At 40.2% G+C, this 25,516-nt stretch overlaps 1 protein-coding gene across 1 annotated transcript in view; it reads right to left on the bottom strand.

Moving 5' to 3' along the window:
• The window catches only part of LOC135213009 (major facilitator superfamily domain-containing protein 10-like), a 74,833-nt gene that overhangs the window by 29,766 nt on the left and 19,551 nt on the right, over positions 1–25,516 (bottom strand). Inside the window, exons 2-5 of the mRNA XM_064246788.1 lie at positions 23,933–24,140; positions 15,409–15,498; positions 5,186–5,361; positions 3,906–4,079 (exon numbers count right to left, since the gene is read on the bottom strand). Coding sequence (XP_064102858.1) covers positions 3,906–4,079; positions 5,186–5,361; positions 15,409–15,498; positions 23,933–24,140 — 648 coding nt within the window. The remainder of the gene's footprint in view (positions 1–3,905; positions 4,080–5,185; positions 5,362–15,408; positions 15,499–23,932; positions 24,141–25,516) is intronic.

The raw sequence follows: 25,516 nt of genomic DNA, 5'->3' as shown, positions 1-25,516 counted from the left end.
TCAAGTTGTGCTCTGTACTGTTTAGTCTATGGTGTCTGGGAAAATAGCTTTATACCATAAAATGCAATCTACACTAAAGACATGGTGTCTACTTTTTCTAATCAATACTTCTGAAAAAAAGTGGGTCTTGTATGTTGTCCAATACATACATTATGTAAAAACTAATAAAAAATACCTACATATACAGTACTTTTTCACACATTGTCTCTTAAATTCTATACCTGCAACACTAAGCATAATCCATAATCAGTATTTCTATACAAGATTTTCATGCACATTATCTGTATCATTGCTCACCATTCACAAAATTTTCCCATACAGAAAAATCACTACATTAAAAAAAAAAGTCAAATCTATCCCATGCCCAACAGATTTTTTAAATTCCCATGAAAAGATAGGTCAAACACAAGCTAAGACACAAATACAAAATACAGAATTTTTATTTCTGTGAAGTAATGTCATGGAAGTGCTAATTAGTTTTGAAGGGAAAACACTGTACATCCAGATCACAAAACTAAGGGAAAATCCTTCACCCATCATAAAACAGGTTCCAAAAGATGCAGTCTGCCTGCCCTTGCCTTAAACTTGGAGTTTACCAAATAAAACTCAGAATTACTTGTCATCAGCAGTAGCTGAGCAGCCATGTGTACTCTCTATGTTTCTATATAAAATCATTCTAAAATGCTGGTTACTTCTCATAAATGTAAATAGAGAAGAATACCAATAAAAAATTACATAAAGGTAATGTGCCACAAACAGTCCATTTTTAGTCCAAACTACAGAAAATTTACAGCATGAAGGTGGCTTAACAAATGTTATTCTGAGAAAAAATAAAATTAACTTAGAGGCCTAAAACCACATTTTTTCTTTACAAGCAAAAGTTCTTTAACACTCAAATAATATTAAGTAAAAAAAAAAAAAAAAAAAAAAAAAGATGGCTTTTATCAAGGACTTTTTCACTGTGGTTAAGATGGCTTTTTATCAAGGACTTTTTCACTGTGGTTAAGATGCCCTCAAACAAACATTCATAAACATAGTACAGTATTTCAAATTGTAAATACCCTGAGACCCCCCTTCTCACATCAGTCATCACCATCATTCAGGTTTTCCTGAATGGTTTAGAAATGATGCATACATTTCATTCTATTCAATATTGGGCATATTATTAAATCCATTGTGGTCAAAGTGCTTTATCTACAATCTTTGCAATGTCCCTTTTGGCCCCTACCCCAATCACAACCATTTTTGTTTATATAGTCTTCATATGGTCCTATTTTGCAACTTTTCAACCTTATCTTGATCCAAATTTAACCTCTAATGTATGAATAAATCATTCAAGCAAGTCCTATGAGACAAACACCTAGCTATATTGCTTTTAATTTATATTTATAATAATAATATAATTTTCATGGTCCCACTGGTCATCAAGATTCTGATTCTATTCTTCATACATTTTCCTTTGTTCTTGCTGCCTCTCTCTTCGTATCCCTCTGCTTTTCCTTATATGTATATCTCTTATATCTCTTTCTTTATCCCTGATTGTTTTCAGTTAGAATTTGAAGGGTCTTATTTAACTGCCCTCTGTAGATCTTGATTGCACAGCTCTCTCCTTCCAAATTATCTACATGCCACATTTTGTCTCTGTGTTACTGAAAATTTTCCATAAAATCTCCATAATTTTTCCAAATTTTTCACATTTTTAAGTTTCTCCTCATTGTCTCTTTAACTTCATTCTTTGCCATAAAATCAGCACACTTCATAGCAATCTATGCAGTGCTTATTGTGCCCTAATTTTTAGTATGTAATGCAGTCCTTTCTCTGTGATGTTCATTTTTCTCATGAGAACACAGGTATCCAACAGTTCTCACATGCAAACTGTGCTCAAGTTTTATATACAGAAGGTCAGAACAGATTTGACATCTTCCACTAAAACTTATGAATCAAAATTTCAAACCATGTGACAAGAAATTCCTTTTGTGGGATACAAGATAGCCACCAAAAGATCCAGGCAAATCCACCCTGTGCTGTTAACCTTGGGCTAGAAATGAAATTCTTTTGCTATTGTAGAAATCAAATTAGTCCTATTAAACATGGTCTTACTGAAATAGGATGCATTTTTGGTCTTATTCTGTAATTGAGAGCAAGAGAAAATGCAACCAAGGGCAGCAACTTACTCTAGTCTTAACGTCGTCCTCTCTGTTCTTTCACGTAAAAGACAGGCTAACATAAATTAAGCAAAGCTAGTTATACATTGTATCTCAAAACATTATCAATGGTTCTTAAATAGGCATTATATAGGAGATGACAGGAAGTGACTACTTACCTGAACAGCAAAATATTTCATGGGGCTCCAAACAATATATACCCAACATGATATTAAAACCTTATACCGCTTGTATACAAATCAAGTAGGTAAAATGTCATCAATTTCTAGGGATGAAAGAAAACTTGTAAAATGACGTGAAAACTAACGTTGGACATAAGTACGTATGTACTGTCAATCACAGTTGGATTTGCTAGCCTGCTCATGTGGAGCCTTAGCTACTAAGAAGGTAAACTTCAAATTGCTTGTAACTAAATATGTAATCATAAGAATAGACAATAGTCTCTCTGATGGGGTACTAAATTATTTACTGAATACATATGTTACAAAGTTTGTTACTTAGCTAATTACCTAATGAGACAAGACCTGAGTATAAAATATTTTAATATACTTAGTGATAAAGAATATGATACCAGACTTTTTAAGTTCTCTCTTAAAACAATTAATCACCAAAAAATAACTACACATAGCAGCACTGATAAATATAGATTAATCAAGTTAAGATTAGCAAAAATATTGGATAGTGGACCTCCGATCTTGACTATTCAGTAAGTTGCCAAATAAAGCTGTGAAAATGTACAGAAATTCCAACTGAAATACAAGACCTCCAAACAAAATTTATGAAGGTGGTGAAAAAAATCCAAGAAACAATCTAACCTACAGAAAGGGGTCTCAAGCAAAGAGAATTTAAAATAAAAGCCTAAAATGTCTATTAATATACCAAGCAAATATAGTTTTGGTGTAATAAGCTTTAAAAAAATAAAATCTTTTACCTACTTAGCCACCAACAACTTTTGGTCCTCAAGTCACATAAGAATAATTGTTAAACACATATATTTATCTAGTCAATGGATAGAAAAAGGTAGGGGACAAAGTTTTCAAACCAAAATGTTATCTTGGTGGAAGACTAAAAATCAATAAATAGATGAAAAGTAACAAAATTCCTAAGGTCAAAAATAATTGTCAATAGTTTCTCAATCACTGAATACACACTGCTTGTCCACCCAAAAGTCGGTTCAGGGGTCAGCAGACTGTAACTTTGCATACTTCTAAATACTATGTCAAACATTACACTGCTTTTCTCTCAAAAAAAAAAGGTCTGTAGATCTGGATATAAATTTTTCCTACCAGAAGCTGACAGGACAAACTATTACTGTATATACTGTACGGTCTATGAAGCTTAAATCACTACATTATTACTGTTGGCATCCAATTCAAACATAGAAGCAAAGCACATGCAAATTCCACACTTTACCTGTGTAAGTTATAGCTTTTACCTGGTTTAACGTAAGATCTGACAGCTCATGCACTAATCAGCAGGGTTATGAAGAAGCCACCTGAATGAAATCTACATCAACCAAATGAGTAACAGTAAACAACTGTAATGTAATGAACAGTTAAAATGCATACAGGAAATATTCAATTAACTTATGTGAAGGAAACTGCTTCTGACAGTACCATAATTGAAAGGTGTTGCAAAATCCTTCAAAGCTCTAAACACCGAAGAATTAATGTAATAATGAAACAATTGGAAAACTAGCAAAGTAGGTAAAATAAGTATAGCTGTATGTTATTAACTTACCTCTGGCAAACTCTCCTCAAAAAAGATTGCAAAATAAAATATGTTCAAGATAGCCAGCACAAGTGCATATATTGCTGATATCATAAACCAGCCACTGCTTCCCCAACGAGAAAATGCTGCTCCTATGGCTGGACCAATTGTAAATCCAATGCTAAATGCTACACCTATGAGTGCCTGGAAGTCAAAATAGCCAATTAGTCAAAATAACCACAGAAAAATAAAAATGAATAACAACACAGGATAGGTTACATCTTGTACAGGGTATTTCTAATCATAAAAGACTTATTAAAAATTAAAATATTAATAAAGACTAAAAGAGATATATTACAAACTGTACCCACACAAAAATGTTTTGTAATGTTTCAATTTATATTCTAATGTATAAGAGACCATTAAAGTGGACCAAATGTAGGGCAATGACCTCATTAACTCAGAATATACAAGGTTCACTCCTTGCTGGGACAGCTACTATTCTGAGTTATCCTAAATATATTTAAATTTGATTAATTCATGTAAAATATACTTGTTTCACAATGAACCCATCATTTGCATAACCAACATTTATGTTCTCCATGACTCTTAATACGTACACTATTCGTGATCTAAAAGACCCTCTCCAGGCTGAATAGCCACACCAAGCTTGTCAAGCGCACGTAAAAACTTGGCCTCATGTGTTTACCTTACTGACAAAAAGCTCTGTATGCCTAGACTTATCTAATTATACATCACTTAATCCTAGTTCTCTTTAATCACTCAATTATTCCCACTTCACCCCTTTATATGCTGTTCATGTCTTTAGCAAAAAGAAAAAAAAAATGTGAGTCACAAAGAAATCAATTTTTCCCATCATTAACCTTGTCTTCACTAGATAAATTATTGCAAGTACAAGTAAGTCTCATTAATCTCAAAGTAAAATTCTACCTTTGTTTATTCAGCATATTGTTTTCCAATTCTCCACTGATTTAACAATTATCTATTGTCAGGCTCACCCATTTTCACAGTAATGCTATTCAATTATCTGCTAACTTTTGTTTTTTGTTATAAATATTTTTTGTTATAAAAAATGTTTAACAGTAAAATACAATTATGAAATACAGCACTGTATCTGGATTTATGTGCCAATACAATTTTCATTCTAAAATATCGCTAACTTCAAGAAACAAATGTAATGATGAAAGTTTTCATTACTCGAAAAGTGTTCATAATAAATACACAAATAACGATATAAACTGCACAACAGAAAAGAAATAAATTGAATCTACTGTAAGTAGAGCACTCACCATTCCTCGAGATCGTGTTTTTTCATCCAGTATGTCAGTCATGATGGAATATGCAAGAGATACATTCCCTTTTGTTGTACCTCCTATGATTCTTGCCATAATAAATAGTGGGAAACTGGAAGCCATGGCCCACATAGCATAAGATAATGCTATTCCCACCTGCAAAAGAAAAAATAAGAATTGAATATTTCATCTTACTGTAAAAGAAATTAATAAGTTCCTTATAAAATGACAAACGAGTTTGTGGTAAGTGAATACCCTACAAACTTCAGCCTTTTTTTTTTTTTATTAACTGACAACAGAATAATAGTAGTATCACATCTAGGTCAACTATCTAGATCCTCAGGTCTACAGCAATTCTCTGCTGCACTTTTTTATTTAGTCTGGAAAGTTAGCTACAATGTCAGAAGGGCTGAACTATGTACAGGTGTTGACTAGCTCAGAAGGCACTTATATGACACAGTTGCTGGTAATCCAAGATTACATGTGTACAGGTGTCATTTGAAGGGCTGAGAATTATCATTTTTTTTATCTCGGTCACCCTATTTTACAGGGTGGTATTTATAGTGTTGGGTTACAGGTTGCATTCTGCCTCCTTTAGGAGTCATCACTTTTCTATGTGCACTGTTTCTAATAGCACACTCTTTTGCATGAGTCTTGGCACTACTTCAGCATCTAGTTTTTCCAGGTTCCTTTTCAGGGCAGATCCTTCTTATATCTATTTTCAGGTCTTGATATGTACTTCTCAATTTTTTTATTCTTTCTCATCTACTCTGGTATCCCATGGTACTGTGACATCAATGAGTGATACTTTCTTCTTGATTTTGTCAATTAGCATCTGGTCTATTGGCATGTTCTGATACCATAGTCCCAGAGGCTCTTTGCCTGATCATTTTCTATCACTCCTTCAGGTTGGTATTCGTACCACTTGTTACTGCAAGCTAGCTGGTTTCTTGCACAGGCTCTGGTGGAGGACTTTTGCAATGGAATCATACTTCTTTTTCTACTGATTCTGTGCAAGTCCCAGACATTCACTTCCTATGTAGTTTATGGTCTTGTCTTTCATATTGCACTTCCTGTACATGGGTGAGATACTGTTTTTATTTAATGTTCTGTGGACACATCTGGTTCTTAGGGCCTGATCTAGTGCTGCTGCTAGCATTCCTTTTGTTTTCTTCTTCAATTCTCCCCTTTGTAACCATTGTCTTGTTTTGTTGCTGGTCAGTTCTTTAGTTTGTCTCATGTATTGTCTGTATATTGGTTTGGTGTGTCATTCCTCTGTTCCGTTTTTCATTCTCCTGCCTCTGTATATTTCTTGATCTTCATCTTCTTTTATCAGTCCTTCTTCCCATGCACTCCTTTGCCACTCGTCTTCACTAGTTTTCAGGTATTGCTACAGTGCTCTGCTCTCGTTGTTGATCCAGTCCTTTCAGGCCAGTGAGTTGACATTCTTAATTTTTATAAGACTGCAAAGGGCTGAGAAAATTTGTTGGAAAGAAGAGGATGAAAGTTCCCCAAAGCACTCAACCAAAGATATAACCTGCCCTTGTGCTACCAGCAATGACAAAGAATATGCATCTATTCATTTATGTCTTACATTCCATAGGAAAACATTTACCAAAACTTCCTTGACACATCTGGGTGCCTTCCTTTGTAACAGCATATCACCATGGTTATATTTAAAAACCAAAGATGTGAAGAAAGCTTTGCTTGTCACATTACTGTAGACCCTAAGGCTAGCTTTCCTGAGCCATTAAGAGAGCAGGTTTCCAGAAATCTGATTTCTGGAAAACCCAGTGGAAAGAAACTATAAAGTTTCTGGAACTTCTGGTTCTAAAGTAATAGTGAACAGCTCTCACTATGCATAGAATATCTTATTTATCTCTGATGTAGGAAGCAAGAGAAGCAATGGCAAAGGGTGCTATGGAACAGTTCTGACAGCCTTAAATTTATTTAACCACCACTTAGCTACATACAATCCTGTAGAGTTCTCTATTGCTAAACTATCTCAAAGATGTAAAGACAGGGCAAGCTGAAGCAGTAAGGCTTATTGCAAGTGTTTCTACCAGGGCTTGATGAGGTTTTTCAGTAATACAAAAAGAACCCAGTTGGGAGTCATAGATGATCTCAGAGTTGCCTCCTCCTCAAAATGCTGGATAAGTTTTCAAAATTACACTGAAGACCCCATAACTAGTCCATGAAGTTCAAAGAACTTGAAGAGAAAGAACCTACAACCACTGGTGGCTAAAACTGAAAATGTACTATGTCTAAGAAACATGGAAATCTGCTATGTATTATGAGGCTAGAGGCGCTGATTGCATCAATTCCCCCCCTTACTGCACCAACTACAGAACTAATTCTACTTAGCATAAGGGATTTTGATGGTTGAAACTCTGCAAGGTCTGGTAATAGCATAAGCTAATTTTTGCAAAGAACCTTGTACCCCTAAGGTTTTGTTTGGTAACCTTCATGTGTCAAGTTACAACAATTATAGATTCTTGTAGAATCAGAGGATTTTACATAGCTTCTTACAATGACCACTTACAGCTTAGAGTAAGCTGAAGCTAATTGCACAAAACTATTGCCTATTTCCATCAAGTACTCATTCCACTTTAGAACTGTGTACAATATGATAATAAAAGTTAAATTCTCACTGTTCCAAGTAACAGAATTTCTAGTCAAAAGTCATATCATTATCAATGATCACACAAAGCCAATGTACAAATATGTGATCTATTTTATACAGAACCCTATCCATCATCTACGAGTACTGCTGGACTACTTATAAACATAACTCGCAACATCAGTTATTGAGTAAGAGTTGGCCATCACTTTTCTTTGTCATATATAGATAATGTGGAGCCTTGCTACATTATCCATAAGGTTCAGTTGTGTGTTAACAATTAAGAATAAAGGTTATGTAAATCAGCTGACTGATAAGAGATCTTGTAGTGGCCACTAAAGGCTTGATAATCTCTCAATAACTGATTTTTCCAATAAATTAATTGGCTACAAACGATTTAATAACTTTTGAATAACTGGCATTTCAGAAAAACTAAATCCTGAATACAAAGTTCTGCACTGTACTTGCATGTGTTATTTCTGAATTTTGGTAATTGATGCTTCTTATTTGTCTAAAAGAGGTATTTTTCTGCACGATCCCTGGAGGGTCTACTGTTCCACTGCCCTAGAATGGCATACTAAATGGCACTAAAGGTCTTCAATATGAGCTCTCTCTCTCTCTCTCTCGTCTCTCTCTCTCTCTCTCTCTCTCTCTCTCTCTCTCTCTCTCTCTCTCTCTCTCTCACTCTCTCTCTCTCTTTCATTTAAGAGTGAATCCTTTGAGCAATCCCTCATAAATTTAGAAATGTGACTTGTTAATCTAATTTGACTAATCTTTGGCAGGATACCCACCTTAGATATTTTCAAGCACTAATATTTCTACATCAGTTTTCTCTACCAAAAAATCCTCCAGTTTTCACTTTTAATGCAAATGAAGTGAACAAAAACTGGCTGTGGCCAATATACTTTAGTCGTACTTTGTGTATGATCTTAAAAATATGATATTGTTATGATACAATAAAGTTTGTTCATACTTACCTGGCAGATATATATATATAGCTGTATTTTCTGAAGTCCGACAGAAATTCAAAAACTTCCGGCACACACAGTGGTCGGTCAGGTGGTTAGTACCCATTCCCGCCGCTGGGAGGCGGGTATCAGGAACCATTCCCATTTTCTATTCATAATTTTTATTTCCACTGTCCCCTGAGGGGAGGTGGGTGGGTACTTAATTATATATATCTGCCAGGTAAGTATGACAACTTTATTGTATCATAACAATATCATTTGTTCATGAAACTTACCTGTCAGATATATATATAGCTGAATCCCACCGTTGGAGGTGGGAAGGGACAGAATAGAAGGATTTTGGAAACAAATGCATGCAGATGATTTACAATCTTGGTTCCACCTGTTAGCATTGCTGGCTTCGTGGTTATTGCCACGTAAGTCTGCTTGTGCTACTAGAGTTGCCAGCGAGGTAGAGACCTATATAGCTGGTGCACTCCAGATGATCTGTCAACAGGGGCAGAGACCACGACGTGACTAGACCATATTGACCATACCATGAGGGCTAAGAAGTAAAATAAATATATATATAAAAATATATATCACCACCTGACCAACCTAGCCAAAGTTAAGGTGTGTTAACTAAGGCTTAAGAGTTAAGAAGTCACCGTTGTCGGCGACTCAACTACTAAATTAAGAGCTCTTCCTAAACCATTTTCTACAGGATAGGATGAGTGGTACTACTTGCCCCCAAGATTGTGTCTGGCAGACACGTATGGCCCTAGCGAGCAGCAGATCTTCATATGCCATCTTCACATCTCGCAGGGAGTGTGAATTGAACACAGAGTTGCTTCGCTAAAACATGGTACTCAGGATGTTGCTGAGTGCCATGCTCTGTTGAAATGCTTCCGAGGCCGCGCCCTCACCTCGTGAGCATTCAAATCAAAAGATTTCAAATCTTTGTTTGCCAACACAATGAAGGAGCTTTTTTGAAAGAACTCCTTAACAATAAAGCCAGGGTGTTCTTCGATATGGGCAAGCTGGTCTTTTCGGAACACTGCAGATTGTCCGTACGACTTCGACTTTTTTGAGTTTATGTAGATAAAACTTGAGAGACCTGACATGGCACAGGACTCTCTGGCTCCTGCCCAATAACTTGTGCCATCCTTGATTCCAAGCTCCTGGCCCAAGAACAAGACGGGTTTCCATTCTTAGGCCACAACGGAAGGCTTAGAGAACGCACCGCCTTGTGTCTAATGCCAAAACTTCTGACGATGGCTGAAAACCTCACTAACCCTCTTTGTTGTATCTAGGGTGGTTAGAAAAGGGCTTCCTGATCACGTGCAAGAAGTTAACAGGTAGGAGATGTTCGAATGCTTTGACATCAAGAAACTTCAGACTATGTCTAAGTTCCATATTGAAAGCTTCGATCTGGACATGCACAGTCAGTCAGTCTGTACTAAAGTCAGGTGACCGACCAGTTGACCCAGTCAGACGCATCAAAGGACAGCAAGGCTGTACCCTGAAGCCATAAGGCACTATTCTTCGCTGAAGGATGAGTGTCTGGGACTGCCTGGGCGATTCAAGCTAAAGCAAACCTTGGGGTATGAACGCACCCAACGTCGTTAGCGAAATCAACTCCTGAGCCACTCCTGACTCGAGCTTCTGGTGCCAGGAGAAAGGAGCGAGGAGCAAAAAAGGCGATCAGTCCCGAAGGACGAATGCCTGACAGTCCAACCTGGTCTCATGTTAACGATCATCGGGGGTGTGTAAACGCAACCGACTTCGTCAACAAGAAACTCAGGGTACTATGTGTCTCCTGATCTCGCACGAGTGTCTGACTCCGAGAAAACAGGTGAGACAAAAAGTAGATGGTGAGCGAGTTTCGAGATTCCACAGAACTCAAAGATCGTGAAGGGCTTTGTTGTTTGACAGAAGCAAATCTCTGAGCCCAAAGGCCCGTCAACAACATATTTGCGTATTATTTAATAGTTGTGACTGCCAGCTTATCCCATTCTTCAAACGGAAAGGGAAGACGGCAATCTTATGCTGTCAACATCTCGATAGTCTGAACGTAGTCAGACTCAGAGGCGGAGAGGTTATAGGTACCTTTCGTGTTAAAGTAGACCGACTCTCTCGGAAAAGGTCCTTGGAAGGACGTGACCTCTGTGAATCTAGGATCTTGAAGGCCAACATGGGGCGATTAGCGTCATTGTCGCTCCCTGTGATGGTATAAATCATCTTATTACATTTCCTAAGCGTTTAAAAAAGGGGGAAAAAAGAGACTAAACATCCATCCCTGTTCAATATCATAGCGAAGAGATGTATGAAAGGACGTCCCTAAAGTCTCCATGACTCTCAACATACTTCTAAAGAAAGATTCACTCGGAAGTCAGTAGTTGCTGCCGTCGATCGAGACGATTCGTACGGACTTTTGCAATCCTGTAACGAACCTCTAGAGGATCGTTACATTCTACGTCTGTTGTTATAATAGGCTCTTTCTCGTAAACCCGAACAGGGACCGAGAGAAGATACCTCCTAAGATATGAGCGAGATGCTGGAAGATCAGAGTTTGATATGGACCACTGGTTCCAAAAACTCGTTTCCAGGACTGGAGGAGGGAGACAGAATTGCTTCCACTTCTTTCAGATTATGCATCCAGGACATCTGAAACCCTCTCCAGATGTCCGGCACGCTTCTTTCTATCACCTCAAGTGATACTTCAACGCACCGAGAGATGTTCAGAATCATTCCTAGATCTTTAATAAAATTTCAGTTTCCCGGTAGGAAAAAAACTGTAGAGGTCTGAATTGCAGTCTATCAGGGAAACAAACTTCTTTAGGAAGGAAATGGTCCCCAGCAAGCTCATCCATTCCCTCACACAGTATGTTTACTTCCCTAAAAAGGCTGCGCTTTGCCTAAGCAGGAGAGCAATATAATAGTGAAATGTTGCGGTAGACTCGTAGTCCTATACCGTGCGGTAAACGAGCACCGAAAGGAGTAAGAGATATATCTGAGAACATAGTAAGGCAAAAACGAATTGCAATGTTTATTCATTCATGTAAGAAATCCCCTCAATCTAGGCTAAAGTCCGTGATTGTAGGGCAGAGATACAGTTAGTCAGTCAATCCCGCAGGAGAGAGAGAGACGTAACTGCCAGCACAGAGATACGGTTTAGTCAGTCAATCCCGCAGGAGAGAGAGACGTAACCTACCGCGCATGACAGCGAACGAGCTGGTACTGCCTAGTTTGGACTGGAGCTGGCGGAGAGGACAGTGACAGCAGCAGCTACGATCGTCGTCTCTTAACTTTATGCCTGGGTTGCCAGCTACCCTATTCTACGAAGAATAGGTCCGTAATTTTTTAGCATAAAGAGACTCTCAAGCTGGTATATTTAAGCGAAACAGAAAACGCTAAATATATAGATGCGTTTGTGTCGACATAACACTACCATACAACGGTAAAAGATAAATCGGAAACTCCTGGAAGGCTGCAGGGAGCAACGATTAAATGTCCTTAAATTAATAGACAATAGACCTCTCGGTTGCCATCCGAAGAGGTAACTACAGCAAGCGTATATGACTTGAACCAACCAGTAGTAAAATAACGCAAGGCAAAATATGATATTATATTGCAATAAAGTTTTTCCCATACTTACCTGGCAGACATATATACTATAGCTGAATTCGGAAATACGCTACATACATATCTGACAGGCAAGTTCATAAACAAAACTCAAGAGAATTGAAGCGGACAGCTCAAGCTTCTTATGTTATTGGACATAAGCGTTCATTGACGTAGTCTACAAGTCTATTTCTTGTACGAGTCTGCGAATGATGAATGAGAGCTCTTCCGAATCTTGTCAATAAGAGCTTATCCGCTTACGCAATATATAAAGTTAATGAGAAGTTTGTCAATGAGAACTAACCCATTTACGGGACAAAGAGATAATTTGTCAATGAGGGGATACCACTTACTTGACAAAACGATAGTATATTGTCAATGGGGAAATTCACTGAATTGACAAAACGCAAATCCAGGAAGTCGAGCATTTTTATTTTCGATTCCCGTCTCAACGAGGAAGGGGCAAGAATCCTGTTTAGAGACGGCTTACGGACAGGTAGAACGACGATGTTCAATTCGGCAGCGTAGTCCCGACTAAGGAAACTAACAAAATCTCATCTGAAAGCCCTTTCAGATGGGCTAAAAAGCTTGCAAAATTATCCTGGGAAGAGGAAGAAACTCTCCAACCAGCTTCCTCTCCCGTATCAAAATTTATTTGGCAGTATGGCAAAGGAAGTCCTGTCTTGCGCTTTGCATCCTTTTGATGAGTGCCTTTGCAAGAATCCTACTGAACGTTGCCCGAGAGTCCTGACGTGCAGGACGTCGAGCTTTTACATAACCCATAGCTGCCTTACCGCAAAGTCTTGACTGCGGTAGAGCAAAAGAGATCTTTCCTTGAGCTTTCCATAACTCCATCCAATCCTGGACTTTACGAAAAGCAATATTACTGACAAAGACCTCTATAATTCACGAAACCCGTGGTCTTGCTGGGTTTCGAAAAAGAAGTTGCCTTTTCACTTTAAGCTTCCTCCGAAGCACTGCTTACTTCACATTCTTCGCAGGCGATGTAGAAGGGATCACCGAAGTTAGGTAAAAAATCTTTAGGCCCAAATCAGCTTGAAGACTTCAACAGAAACGTTCAGCCAGGCGACACACCTGGCGTGCGCGCTCGGCGTCACGACTAGCAGCGAGCACGCTCGGCGTTCCACTGCGAGCAGCGAGCACTCTCGGCGCGCAACGCTCGGCGTCCACTGGCGAGCAGCGAGCCTCTCAGCGCGCCGCTCGCGCTCGGTATCCACTGGCGTGCGCTCGGCCTCGGCGTCTACGCTGGTGCGCGCTTGGCGTGCACCCGCGCGCGCGCCTGGCGTCCATCCGAACGTCCCGTCCAAGCCGAGCGTCAAAAAAAAAAGCGTTGCAGAAAAGCGTCACGCTCCTGACAGGCGTCAATGCAAGCGAAACTGCCTTCAGGGAAAGAGCATTAGACATCTCGGAGAGAAAACCGACTGCACGAAGCAGTCTCAGGTGAAGGGTTGATCGTGTGAGAATACGCTTGGGGCGAGGGAACGCCTGTTCTTATTCTCACAGCAACAAAGCTAGGACGTCCGCGCTCAAAAGCGTCCTGCTAATATGACTTGCTTTCCCTTTTCTCGGTGGAAAGACGTACACGAGTTCAGGCGACGTTCGCCTTCTTACTTCTCACTGCAACGCATGACGAGAGAGAGAGAGAGAGGACGTGAAACGTCCTCTTCTATAAAGCTTCTATTTAGAGGGCGCGAGTCCTTCCGAAAGCTCCAAACCCTGCGCAGGTGAGGACGCTTCGGAGGACGAGAAGCAATCCTTCAGGATTCGTGCACGCACTTTGGCAGCCTGGGAGTAACTTCAGGTCTGCCGAAGGCACGTCAGATCGGTGGGAGTTCCTCGTAACCCTCCTTCGGCTTTCGGACATGCTCTCCTCCCTGTTCCTGGGAGTCAAGCAGAGGTCCCGGCCTAGAGGCGAAATAAGGCCGATCTGACGCACCCTCCACTACATAAGGGGCACTGTCACTGCACTTAGCCACTTCACTTTTGCTCTCCAAAGCCAGCACTTTCGATTCTAAGTTACGAATCGAATCGATAGAGTATCAGAGAAAGGTCAATACCTCTACAGAAACTGTTTAGGGCCCGAAGGCAACATTACAGGGTTAGGAGTAAAAACAACTACAGAAGTAGCACTTTTCACCACAATGATAGGAGAGCGAGCACCTTAGATTCCAAGATACAGATGGAATCTATAACAAAGTAAAGGGCATTACCTCACGAGACACATTTATAGACCCGTAGGCCATACTACAGGGTTAGGCAAAATAGTCTACAGGTAGGTTAGCCTACCCTGACTTTGTTTACTGATTAATTGCGTACAATATGAATCATACTTCTTCCTTACGGAATTAGACAAAGTCTCACACTCCTTACATGACAAATCTCAACAAAGAAGCAAGACACATAGCCCTCGTGCATATCGAGTGCGGAACTACCGAAGCTTTCGGTAGCCACACCCTATCTTAGCAGACAACACCCTCTGAAACTAGCCTAACTAGATTTCAGATATACAAAAATGAAATCATATTCAAAACAATTTAAGATAGCGTATGCCTAGCCACAAATCCAAGTCAATAAATCAAAAGACAATTAGGATATTTAGCGGCCATGAAGTTTCCAAAAATCCTAAGACGGAGGTACTGAAAACAGGTGTTTCCAGCACCGGCGACAGAAAAATTATGAATAGAAAAATGGGACTGGTTCCTGATACCCGCCTCCCAGCGGCGGGGAATGGGTACTAACCACCTGACCGACCACTGTGTGTGCCGGAAGTTTTTGAATTTCTGTCGGACTTCAGAAAATACAGCTATATATATATCTGACAGGTAAGTTTCATGAACAAAATTAAATTTAATTATGTAGCATGAATTATGTAAGGTTTTCTAAACAAGCAAGATATTTTACAACATCACTACTGATGTTTTTACATAAACAAATGAGATGGAAATGGCAAATGATACAAAAATTATGACAAATGACAGGAAAATGCATACCAGGGTCCCGATAAAAGATGGGCTTATTTCGTCCATACACATCAGATAGAGCCCCAGTTATGGGTGATGACAGGAACTGAAGCAATGAAAATAATGACCCCAAAAGACCTGAAAAAATGGTATTGTTATGATACAATAAAGTTTTATGCATACTTACCTGGCAGGTATATATATAGCTTATCCTCTTGACGCACTGGCAGAATTTCAAAACTCGCGGCAACCGCTAGTACATGGTAGTTCAGGTGATGGCCACCCCGCTCCCGTGGCGCTGGTACTTGGAACTATTCCCGTTTTCCTCAGATTTTCTCTGAACCCTGTCTCCTGAGGGGAGGAGGTGGGAATTTGGGAATTTAATATATACCTGCCAGGTAAGTATGCATAAAACTTTATGTATCATAACAATACCATTTTTATGCATGACACTTACCTGGCAGGTATATATATAGCTGATTGACACATTTGGAGGTGGGTCATAGACAGCAACATCGTCATAATTCAAAAAATTAACCTAAATTTTTAGAACATGTTATTATGTTCCTTACCTGCTAAGGTAGCTGACTTCGATAGGTCCTGCCTCTTAGCTGCTAAACCTTAGTAGCTCTCAACTAGGACGTGACCTGTTTGTTGAGAAAGCTAACAATAAGGGCCTGACAACTGGACGTGACCAATTTGTTGACAGAGAACCCTAGCCCTCATTTACCACGGGCATTCATGCTAGGAAAGTTAGTCACCTGAACCACACACACATATAATAAACACTAACCAACAGACTGAGCTGGTCTTAACCTTCTCAGACAACCATAAAAACACTATAACCTAATTAATATAAACAAAAACCTAGCATGTTATTAGGTTATGGGGTGGAAAACTCCTTTGCCCAGTACTGTACCTGAGGATACATACGGGCCTAACGTTTGACAATTATCAAAAGTTGTCTTCACGTCTCTAAGGTAATGAGAGGCAAACACAGAGTTTGTCCTCCAATACGTTGAATCTATAATGTCCTTGAGGCTAAATTTTTCCTGAATGCTAAGGACGTAGCTACTGCTCTCACCTCATGAGCTTTAACTTTAATTATACCAGAAGTATTCCTCTGACAAAGCAAATGAGCATCTTTAATGACTTCTCTTACAAAGAAAGCCATTGCGTTTTTAGACATAGGTCTAGTAGGATCTTTAACGGAGCACCACAGAGAACATGAAGTTCCCCTAATGCTTCTTGTTCTTTCTACGTAAAACGTAAGGCTCTTACTGGGCAAAGAACCCTTTCTTGTTCTTGACCTACCAGATCAGCCAGTCCTTCAATCTCAATGATCTTGGCCATGGATGCGAAGGATTCTCATTCTTTGCTAAGAACTCCTGTTGAAAAGAACAAACTGCTTTGTTGTGCTTCATCCTATTTTTGCCTTTGTTAATAGCTTGCAGCTCGCTAATCCTTTTAGCTGTAGCTAAGGCTACTAAGAAGATAGTTCTTCGTTAGCTCTCGCAAAGGCGCACTGCCCATAGGTTCGAACTTATCCGTCTCCAAGAATTTGAGAACGACATCCAAATTCCAAGAAGGGGTTCTGCACCGTCGATCCGTTCTTTGTATCAAACGATCTGAGGAGATCTCTAAGATCTGCGTCATTGGACAGGTTTAAACCTCTGTGTCTAAACACTGCAGACAAACTACACTTATAGCCTCTAATCGTCTGATTAGCGAAACTAGTTCTTCTTCAGGTATAGCAGGAAATCTGCAATCTGTGTCACAGAGGTAACTGGATGAAGAAATCTTCCGATTCTTACACCATTTACGGAAGTTCTCCCACTTCGACTGGTACACTTTGATAGTCGATGGCCTTCGTGCTCTTGCAACTGCCTTCGCTGCTTCTCTAGAAAACCCCCTCGCTCTGACAAGTCTTTCGATAGTCTGAACGCAGTCAGACCCAGAGCGAGGGTGTTCTTGTGGAACCTGTCGAAGTGTTGGGGTTTGAGAAGATCTACTCTCGTGGGTAGACTTCTCGGAGAATCTACTGTCCATTCCAGTACCTCTGTGAACCACGTTTGGGCCGGCCAGTATGGGGCTATCAGGGTCAGCCTTGTTCCTCGACTTTCCCTGAATTTTTTCATTACCTTTCCTAAAATCTTGAACGGGGGAAAAACAAAAAGTACGCATCTAGACCCGTCCAATCTAGTAGGAAGGCATCGACTGCGACTGCAAGAGGGCCGGGTCGGGATTGGAGAACAATAGTTCGGTAAACCTCTTCGTCGCTGCGGTAGCGAAAAGATCCACTACTGGAGTGCCCAGAGCTTCCACAGTCTCTGGCATACTTGAAGATGCAACATCCACTCCGTGGAAAGCACTTGTCCGTCCCTGCTCAACAGATCCGCCCTGAGTTATTCTCTCCCTGAATGAACCTGGTGAGCAGGGTGACGTTTTCTCTCTGCGACCAAAGAAGAATCTCCTTCGCCAGGTTGCAAAGGGACAACGAGTGGGTTCCTCCTTGTTTCCGTATATATGCCCAGAGCTGTGGTATTGTCCGCGTTGATCTGCACCACTTTGCCGCTGATCCACGGTCTGAACGCTTTCATAGCCAAGAAGATCGCCATCAGTTCCTTCCTGTTTATGTGCATGCCTTTCTTCTTCGCTCCAAAAGGCCTGACTCCTCCCGAGGGCCCAGCGTCGCTCCCCAGCCTGCGTCTGACGCGTCGGAAAATAATATCCGGTCTGGGTTCCTCTGCTGGAGTGACGTACCCTCTGACAACCTCTCCGGAACTAGCCACCACTTAGTTCCTCCTTTATCTTCGAAGGAATTGGAAACCGGAAGGAATCTGGTTGCGATCTTCTTGGCCAGAACCTTCGTTCAGAAAGAACTGATAAGGGCCTCAATGTGAAGTCTCCCTAGTGAAATGAACCGCTCTAACGAAGAGAGTGTTCCCCAGCAGGCTCATCCATCTCTCGCTGAGCATTGGTCTTTCATTAGGAATTCTTGCACTTTCCGTATACACATGGTCTGCCTTTCGGGTGACGGAAAAGACCCGAAAAGTCACTGAGGATATCAGAATCCCCAAATAAACTAGTTCCTGAGAGGGGATCAATCGTGACTTTTCCAGGTCACCATCAGACCCAGTTGCTGAGTTTTAATTCCAATGTTACGTCCGTGTCCTCCAGACATTGCTGTTTTGATTGTGCTCTTATGAGCCAATCGTAGAGGTAGAGAGAGACTCTGACTCCTGCCAAATGAAGCCACTTCGCCACATTCGACATCATTCTTGTAAAAAATTTGAGGCGCCGTGCACAGCCCCGAAAACACCAGGCTTTGAATTTGATAAAAATCCCTTCCCTGGATCACGAATCTCAAATATTTCCTGGACCATTGGATTGAATGGAATATGGAAGTAAGCATCCTGAAGGTCCAGTGTTACCATCCAGTCCCCTGGTCGTACCAGCTGCCAGTACTGAATCGTTCGTCTCCATCGTAAACTTGGTCTTTCTACGAACAAGTTTAGCTGGCTTACGTCCAGTACCGGCCTCCAACTTCCTGATGATTTCGGTACTAGAAACAGACGGTTGTAAAACCCTGGGATTCGTGATCCAGAACCGGTTCTATTGCCCCCTTTTCTATCATGGTGACGACCTGATGCCAAAGAGCCTCTCTCTTCTCTAAATCGATGTAATGAGCCCCTAGGGCTCTCGGAGCTGTAGCGAGAGGTGGTTTCTTGAGAAAGGGAATCTTGTACCTTCCAATTTCGCTACCTTTACGGACCAAGGATCCGCTCCTTTGCTTTGCCAGACTTCCCAGAAGTCTAAAAGTCTGGCCCCCACACGTCTGGAGGACTTCTGACTCATTGTTTGGTTGAAGTTTTGGCCCCTCTTTTGGTTGGAACTCTTTTCCCTCTAAAATGTCTGGTCGAGAACGAAAGTCCTACCCCGAAAGGCTGCTGCTGCTGTCTTCGTATCCTTCGTAGTCTTATTCATGACCTTAGAAGTAAATACTTCCTTACCGATGACGTAAGAAGATCTTGAGTCGCCTTCTGAGTGAGGGAGAGAGATATGTCCTTAATGATCTCTTGCGGGAAGAGCTGTCCTGACAGAGGAGAGAACATCAACTCCGACTTTTGCGCGTTCGACACTCCTTTAGCAGCGAACGAGCATAAGAGATGTCTTTTCTTCAAGACGCCTGCTGTAAAAATTGAAGCCAATTCATTAGCTCCATCTCTCAAGGCTTTATTCATACAGGACATAATACTTCTCGACAACTCGGATACTGACGACTCTTCCATCTCCGAAGTTCGAGCCAGGGCCCCCACCCCCAACGACAGTCAAGAAAATTAAACACCTCAAAGGTCCTAAAGATACCTTTGAGTAAATGGTCGAACTCCGACGAAGTCCACCACACTTTGGCTGAATGCAAAGCATGTTACGGGAGCTATCAACTATGTTGGAAAAGTCTCCCTGGAGGAGGCAGGCACTCCCAGGCCAAGACTTTCCCCGTAGCATACCAAACACCAGACTTCGAAGCCAACTTGGCCGGAGGAAATACAAAAGAAGTCTTCCCCGACTCTTTCTTCTCCTTCAACCACTCATTTACGCGCGTGAAGGGCTTTCTTGCCGAAATGGACAAAGTCATTTTCAAAAACGACGATTTCTTGGCTGTCTTCGTCTTCGAAAATTGCGACAAAGGCGATGGCGGGCCTGAAGGTTGAAAATCTCCTTCAAACAAAGAAAGAAGGCACTCTGTTAGCCTCCTGTAGTCCGAAGAAGGAGCTTTCCGTCTTGTCCTCTTCCGCACTCTCCGCAATTTCTTCCTCCTGCGAAGAAATATCTTGAAAACCAAGATCCTGCTGACTCTCCAATTCAGAGTCCTTATGCAGCTCCTGTTTAGAAAGCGAATGCGGCACTGACTCCCTATAAAACTCCTCTCTTCCTTGTCGAGACAATGTTTTGACTTGCTGCCGCCTGCGTCTGCGTCCTCCTGAACGTATGCGTCCACCATGCGTCCATCACTTCTCCATCTTGCGTCCTGCGTCCTGTACTTCGTCCTTCTTAAGGGACGCACTGCGTCCTGGATCGCGTTGTACGTCCTGCGTCCTCTTGGAGGACTTAACCGGGAGAGGAGAGTCCTTACGTCTAACCGAAGGTTGTTCGGGCTTCTCCCTATGATTGAACATCACTGCCAATCTCTGCTGCATGTCCCGCAGCACCTCCTTCGTTTCCTCCTTTTCCCCCCCCCACCGCCTCCTTACGAGACTCCTGATGATGAGGAGATCGAGGACGCACCGGGCTAACACGAAGAGGCGAGCGAACTTCCAACTGACGTGAAATCCTCTTCCTTTTGATAGGGATCATCTCATTCCATCCTCCGATGAAAATCTCAGGGCTACTCCACCCTTCTTGGTCGAAAGCCCTTTCCTCCTGTGAAGAGGACGGAAAGTATGACCTCTTGAGAGGACGCGATACTTCCGCGAACCGCCTACTCCTTCCCGAGGCTGAACTATCCGAGTAAGTAAAGAACGGCACTTCCCAGTATCGCTTTTCTATGGCGTACTGCAGCAGCCTGGGACTTATCAACAGGACTGCCTGAAGGACGGGCACTGATCGCAAGTCCACCCCTCTCGCCTCCCTTCGACTGTCGACATGCTTCTCCCTTGGGTCTGGGAGCTTGACAGAGGTCTAGGTCTAGGAGCACTGTCACTAAACACTTCCACTTTGTCCGTTAATCGTTTAATTTGGTCTCCCATGGACGCAAGGGCGGGCGAACACTTTCACTATTTGTGGATCAGTAGTATCCTCAGATACAGCAACTGGAGCAGGAGAAACCTGGGGGGAAGGTGCTACATCTACATGATGAATGAGCTGGAGAAGACACATGCAAAGATTCATCCAAAGGTTTACTCGAAGATCCCGATCTTTCACTCCTAGATACAGATCTTCTAACCGATCTTTTTCTAATCTCTCCACATACTTCATAAGAGCCTTCCACTCTTTCTCATTCAGACACTGACATCATTGCACCTATTGTCCCACGTACATACAAACTCCCGACACTTCTTACAAATAGTATGTGGATCTACCGATGATTTCGGCAGTCTCACCTTACACCCTTCTTTCACACAAAAACTCTAACATACTTCCTGAATCAGACATACTAAACAAGGTCCAAACAAAATGCGATTGCCACTTAACTTCGTGAATACGATACCAATATCCAAAAGTCAGATAACGAGCAGGAAATTCTAACAGAGAACCAACAACGATGTTGCCGGTTCGGCTGGCAGAGAAAATCTGAGGAAACAAAACGGGAATAGTTCCAAGTACCAGCGCCACGGGAGCGGGGTGGCCATCACTGAACTACCAGTGTACTAGCGGTTGCCGCGAGTTTGAAATTCTGCCAGTGCGTCAAGAGGATAAGCTATATATATACCTGAGGCAGGTGTCATGCATAAAATATAATTTGCTACTGTAAAAAAAGTGAAGTCACATGTTATTTCAAATAAATGCAAAGTTAAATGAAATAACATGCAAATGGGTTACTGCAGTAATAAACAACCATAATGATGTCTAGAAACCCTCTCTTTACCATCAGCATAGAATGCAACTCAATACTTGAATTGTTAGTGAAATACTGTACCACTATTCAAAAATTCATGAATGTTTACCATTAACATTTAAAAGTACAAGGCTCACTCCAATTCAAAGGAACTGTAATTGTTATACTTTAACATTCTCTCTTTCATCAACAATGAATTACAGCTGTCACTCAAAATCTGCAGGTTTTATTATCACCAGCCTCCATGAAATTTAAAACTGACAAATAACTTTTAACTGACATGAACCCAAAGACTTAATGCAGTGTCTTGCTGGCAAAATACTTCAAGTCAATTATTTACCAATTACGTATAAACAATACAGTGCGTGTTATGCAATAGAACTTTTACAGACTTTTTACATTTTGATATGCTATTAGTAATAAAATAATCATTCACATCGCTTCATAACACATTTTTATAGTTTGGCTCCGTTAGAGATAGCTCTGTGCAGCAAGACATTATGCACTACCTGACACTTGTAAGTAAGCATGCACCACTATTCATCACCTTCCCCACTCCCAGTCATTGGAGATGAAGTGGAAAATAAAATCTTGTATACTAATTGTGTCTCGTACTACTTTTTAGCTTAATTTCTGAAGGTAGCATCATACACAAAGAACAAAAGTCACACGTGTGTGTTGGTTTGTATATCAAAGTTGCAGTGTAAAAGGGTCAGCTATATCAGGCTACACTACACATCTTAATAATATTGACTTTTAATACAATATACGAACTAAGAAAGGTAATGATGTAACATATGACAATAAATCCCAATAGATACTGATAAAAACAGTGAGCTTTCATCTACCACTGCATAAATGTGTAAGGGACGTATTGCAGTGTATATTTTGAATCCATTTTAAATTTTATTTAAAACTTTTAAATAATGTTATGATATAAAATAAGGACACATATTAAAAGTGTTCTATTAAAGAAAACATTAAAATACTGTACAGTGCTATGTATGATACTGTATTCCTACATGATGTACTTACATCAAGGTATAGTGTACTGTAGTTCACTACCTTGAATTAAGACAATTTAGAGTCCCTTACCCTGTTGTAAATCAAGAGATACATTTACTCTATTAAGTAAATGAAAAAGTTCTTTTTGATTTAATAAGAGTCTGAGCATTAAACAAATGAAGAAATAAAGGTGTTATGTGGCAATTACAGTATGTGACAAATAGCGCATATGCTAGCTTTCTATGCAATACATCAGTATTCCAATCATAAATAATATTGATGCCAGACAAGCCTTGATACATGATCAAGGCACAAAGAAAATGAAAAGCATTGAAAGTATAAATGTACAGGACAGATGTATAACCCACAAAGTTTCAGAATTATGTATAACCCACACAGTTTCAGACTGATGTAGTATAACCCACAAACAGTTTCAGACTAAAGTATAATCCACAAACAGTTTCAAACTGATGTATAATCCACAAAGAGTTTCATACTAATGTCTATAACCCACATACAGTTTGTCAAAAAATCCCTGCCAAAAAATGGATGAAACTAAGTAAATTAAGAAAGCACACAAGATGGTCTAAGTAAAGGGGTAATGAATCACAGTAATAGTACTCGACTTAGTAGATATCCCTCATTTCCAGGAAAAACAGGATCTTGTTGGCAAATCCTACTATAATTAGGGATTAGGGTTTTTCATTTGTACACATATAAAATAAATCTATATGAACATAAATTATTATCATGAGGATTCTCAGGATAAAGAGGATAACTGCTGCAATACAATCACTGAATAAAAGACATATCTGATTGCTAATGGTATATACCCTTATGCTTAAAATTGGATTTCCACAAATGAAAATATGATATGGAAAATAAAGGTGAAATATTCTCAGCAACCACGGATAATCATGCATTCACATTTTGAGATGCAAAGGAAAAACACAGAAATTACATGAACACATACTGCAGTGTAAAACTCAAATGAGAAACATTACTTACCACCAAACAAAACTGAATGAAATTTTGTTGGAACTCCAATCACATTCTGGAAAGCAGATACCCAGGAAACTAACTTTCCATATAATCCACTTGAGTCATTCTTGGAGTAGAAATCTAGCAGGGCAGGGAAAAGTGGAAGAATGACAGTGAATCCTAAAAGATCTAGAAGCAGACTAATGAACATAACAGTCTGTACCCTGGATGAGTCCTGAAATACAAGGTTACACATTACATGTTCTCATAATGTCAATGCAACTACGTAGCGGCTATGAGAAATAATATATACGCTTCCTGTTTATGTTGTAAAAATATGATTGATAAATTAAATTCTTCTAAATTTAATTTTTATAACCTACAATTGAAGCAAACGTGCCTCAAACAAAAAAATCTTGTTATGTATCTGACAAAAATAACATAGTATATGATGCAGTAAATGCACTTTTTAAAAAAATTGCATAGTAAGTGGTGTTCTAGTTTTATCTGCTTAAATATTTAAAAATTCCACAAACATAAGTACTCCAGTTAACAGTGAATTTCCTGTTCCCATATACCCCTTAACTTTTTTTTTAAAAAACTAAGTAAAATATGCATAAATAATGTTTTTAAAATAATATAAAGTAGTACATGCCACTACCATTCACACCGCAACTGGTACATGTGCCTGTAAGAAGCTCTGAGAGAGAAATAGGTCAAATGAACTGGAAACGGAAATTACACGTCACTAATTTCAGTTATCACATAAGTCATATCAATTTATGAGTTTTAAAAAAAGTCATGATATATTCCAAAAGACCCTACAAGACTACCACAATCCCAGCCAAGAAGACTAGCTTTACTAGAAAAAACAGGAAAACTTATTGTTAACCTTATGAAGGTGAACTAAAAAGTAGCCATGGCTGTGCACGAGACAGATTCCTTGAATAGGGCTTGATATAGCTTGTGGCACCTTTACTTTGGAAGGCCAGGAGATGTCAGTGAGATTTTGGCAGCAGAGCCCAAACCAGCTGAACCAACCTGGTATTCGATTACCTTTGGCCTATAGAACATTTGGCATTCTTGAGGATGTGAATAGGCAAAGGCTCAAGTTAGGAATACAATAAACCACTGGCTGATTTTTCTGAGTAAGCACCAACAGAAATTTTATCTTACTTATGGCTGCTCTTCTCAGGTGTTTTATCCTTTGCCTGGCAGTCAGTTCTGTCCTGCAAGGTTTTAGCTTCTTTATCACCTTCTCAGAGAATTCACAGCAGGGATAAACCTGACAGAGCACTTCTTTGGGAGTTCCTGGAAATTACTAACTTGAGGCATGTCTCTTTGGGATGGTTCAGGAAGTCCCCAGAAAATTGGGCTTGACTGCAACCAGGGAAAAATTAAGGATGTTAGGGGAAGCCTTAACCCCAGGCTGGACACAATATCAGATGCCTTCAAAGAGGAACCAGCTTCTTCAGCACTTCCTGAGGTTTTATCATGAGAAAATTATATACATTATCCTGAAAAATAAGGATGAAGTTGCAAGTGGAGCAAGGTTGGGAGCTTCTTGAAGAAGAAAAGTTTGAAATAAATACCTAAAGTGGTTTTACAAAG

Source organism: Macrobrachium nipponense, chromosome 42 (assembly GCF_015104395.2).
Source record: "Macrobrachium nipponense isolate FS-2020 chromosome 42, ASM1510439v2, whole genome shotgun sequence".
Taxonomy (NCBI): Eukaryota; Metazoa; Arthropoda; class Malacostraca; order Decapoda; family Palaemonidae; genus Macrobrachium; species Macrobrachium nipponense.
Note: the sequence above shows the minus strand (reverse complement) of the source record. Positions and strands in the feature narration are given on the sequence as shown.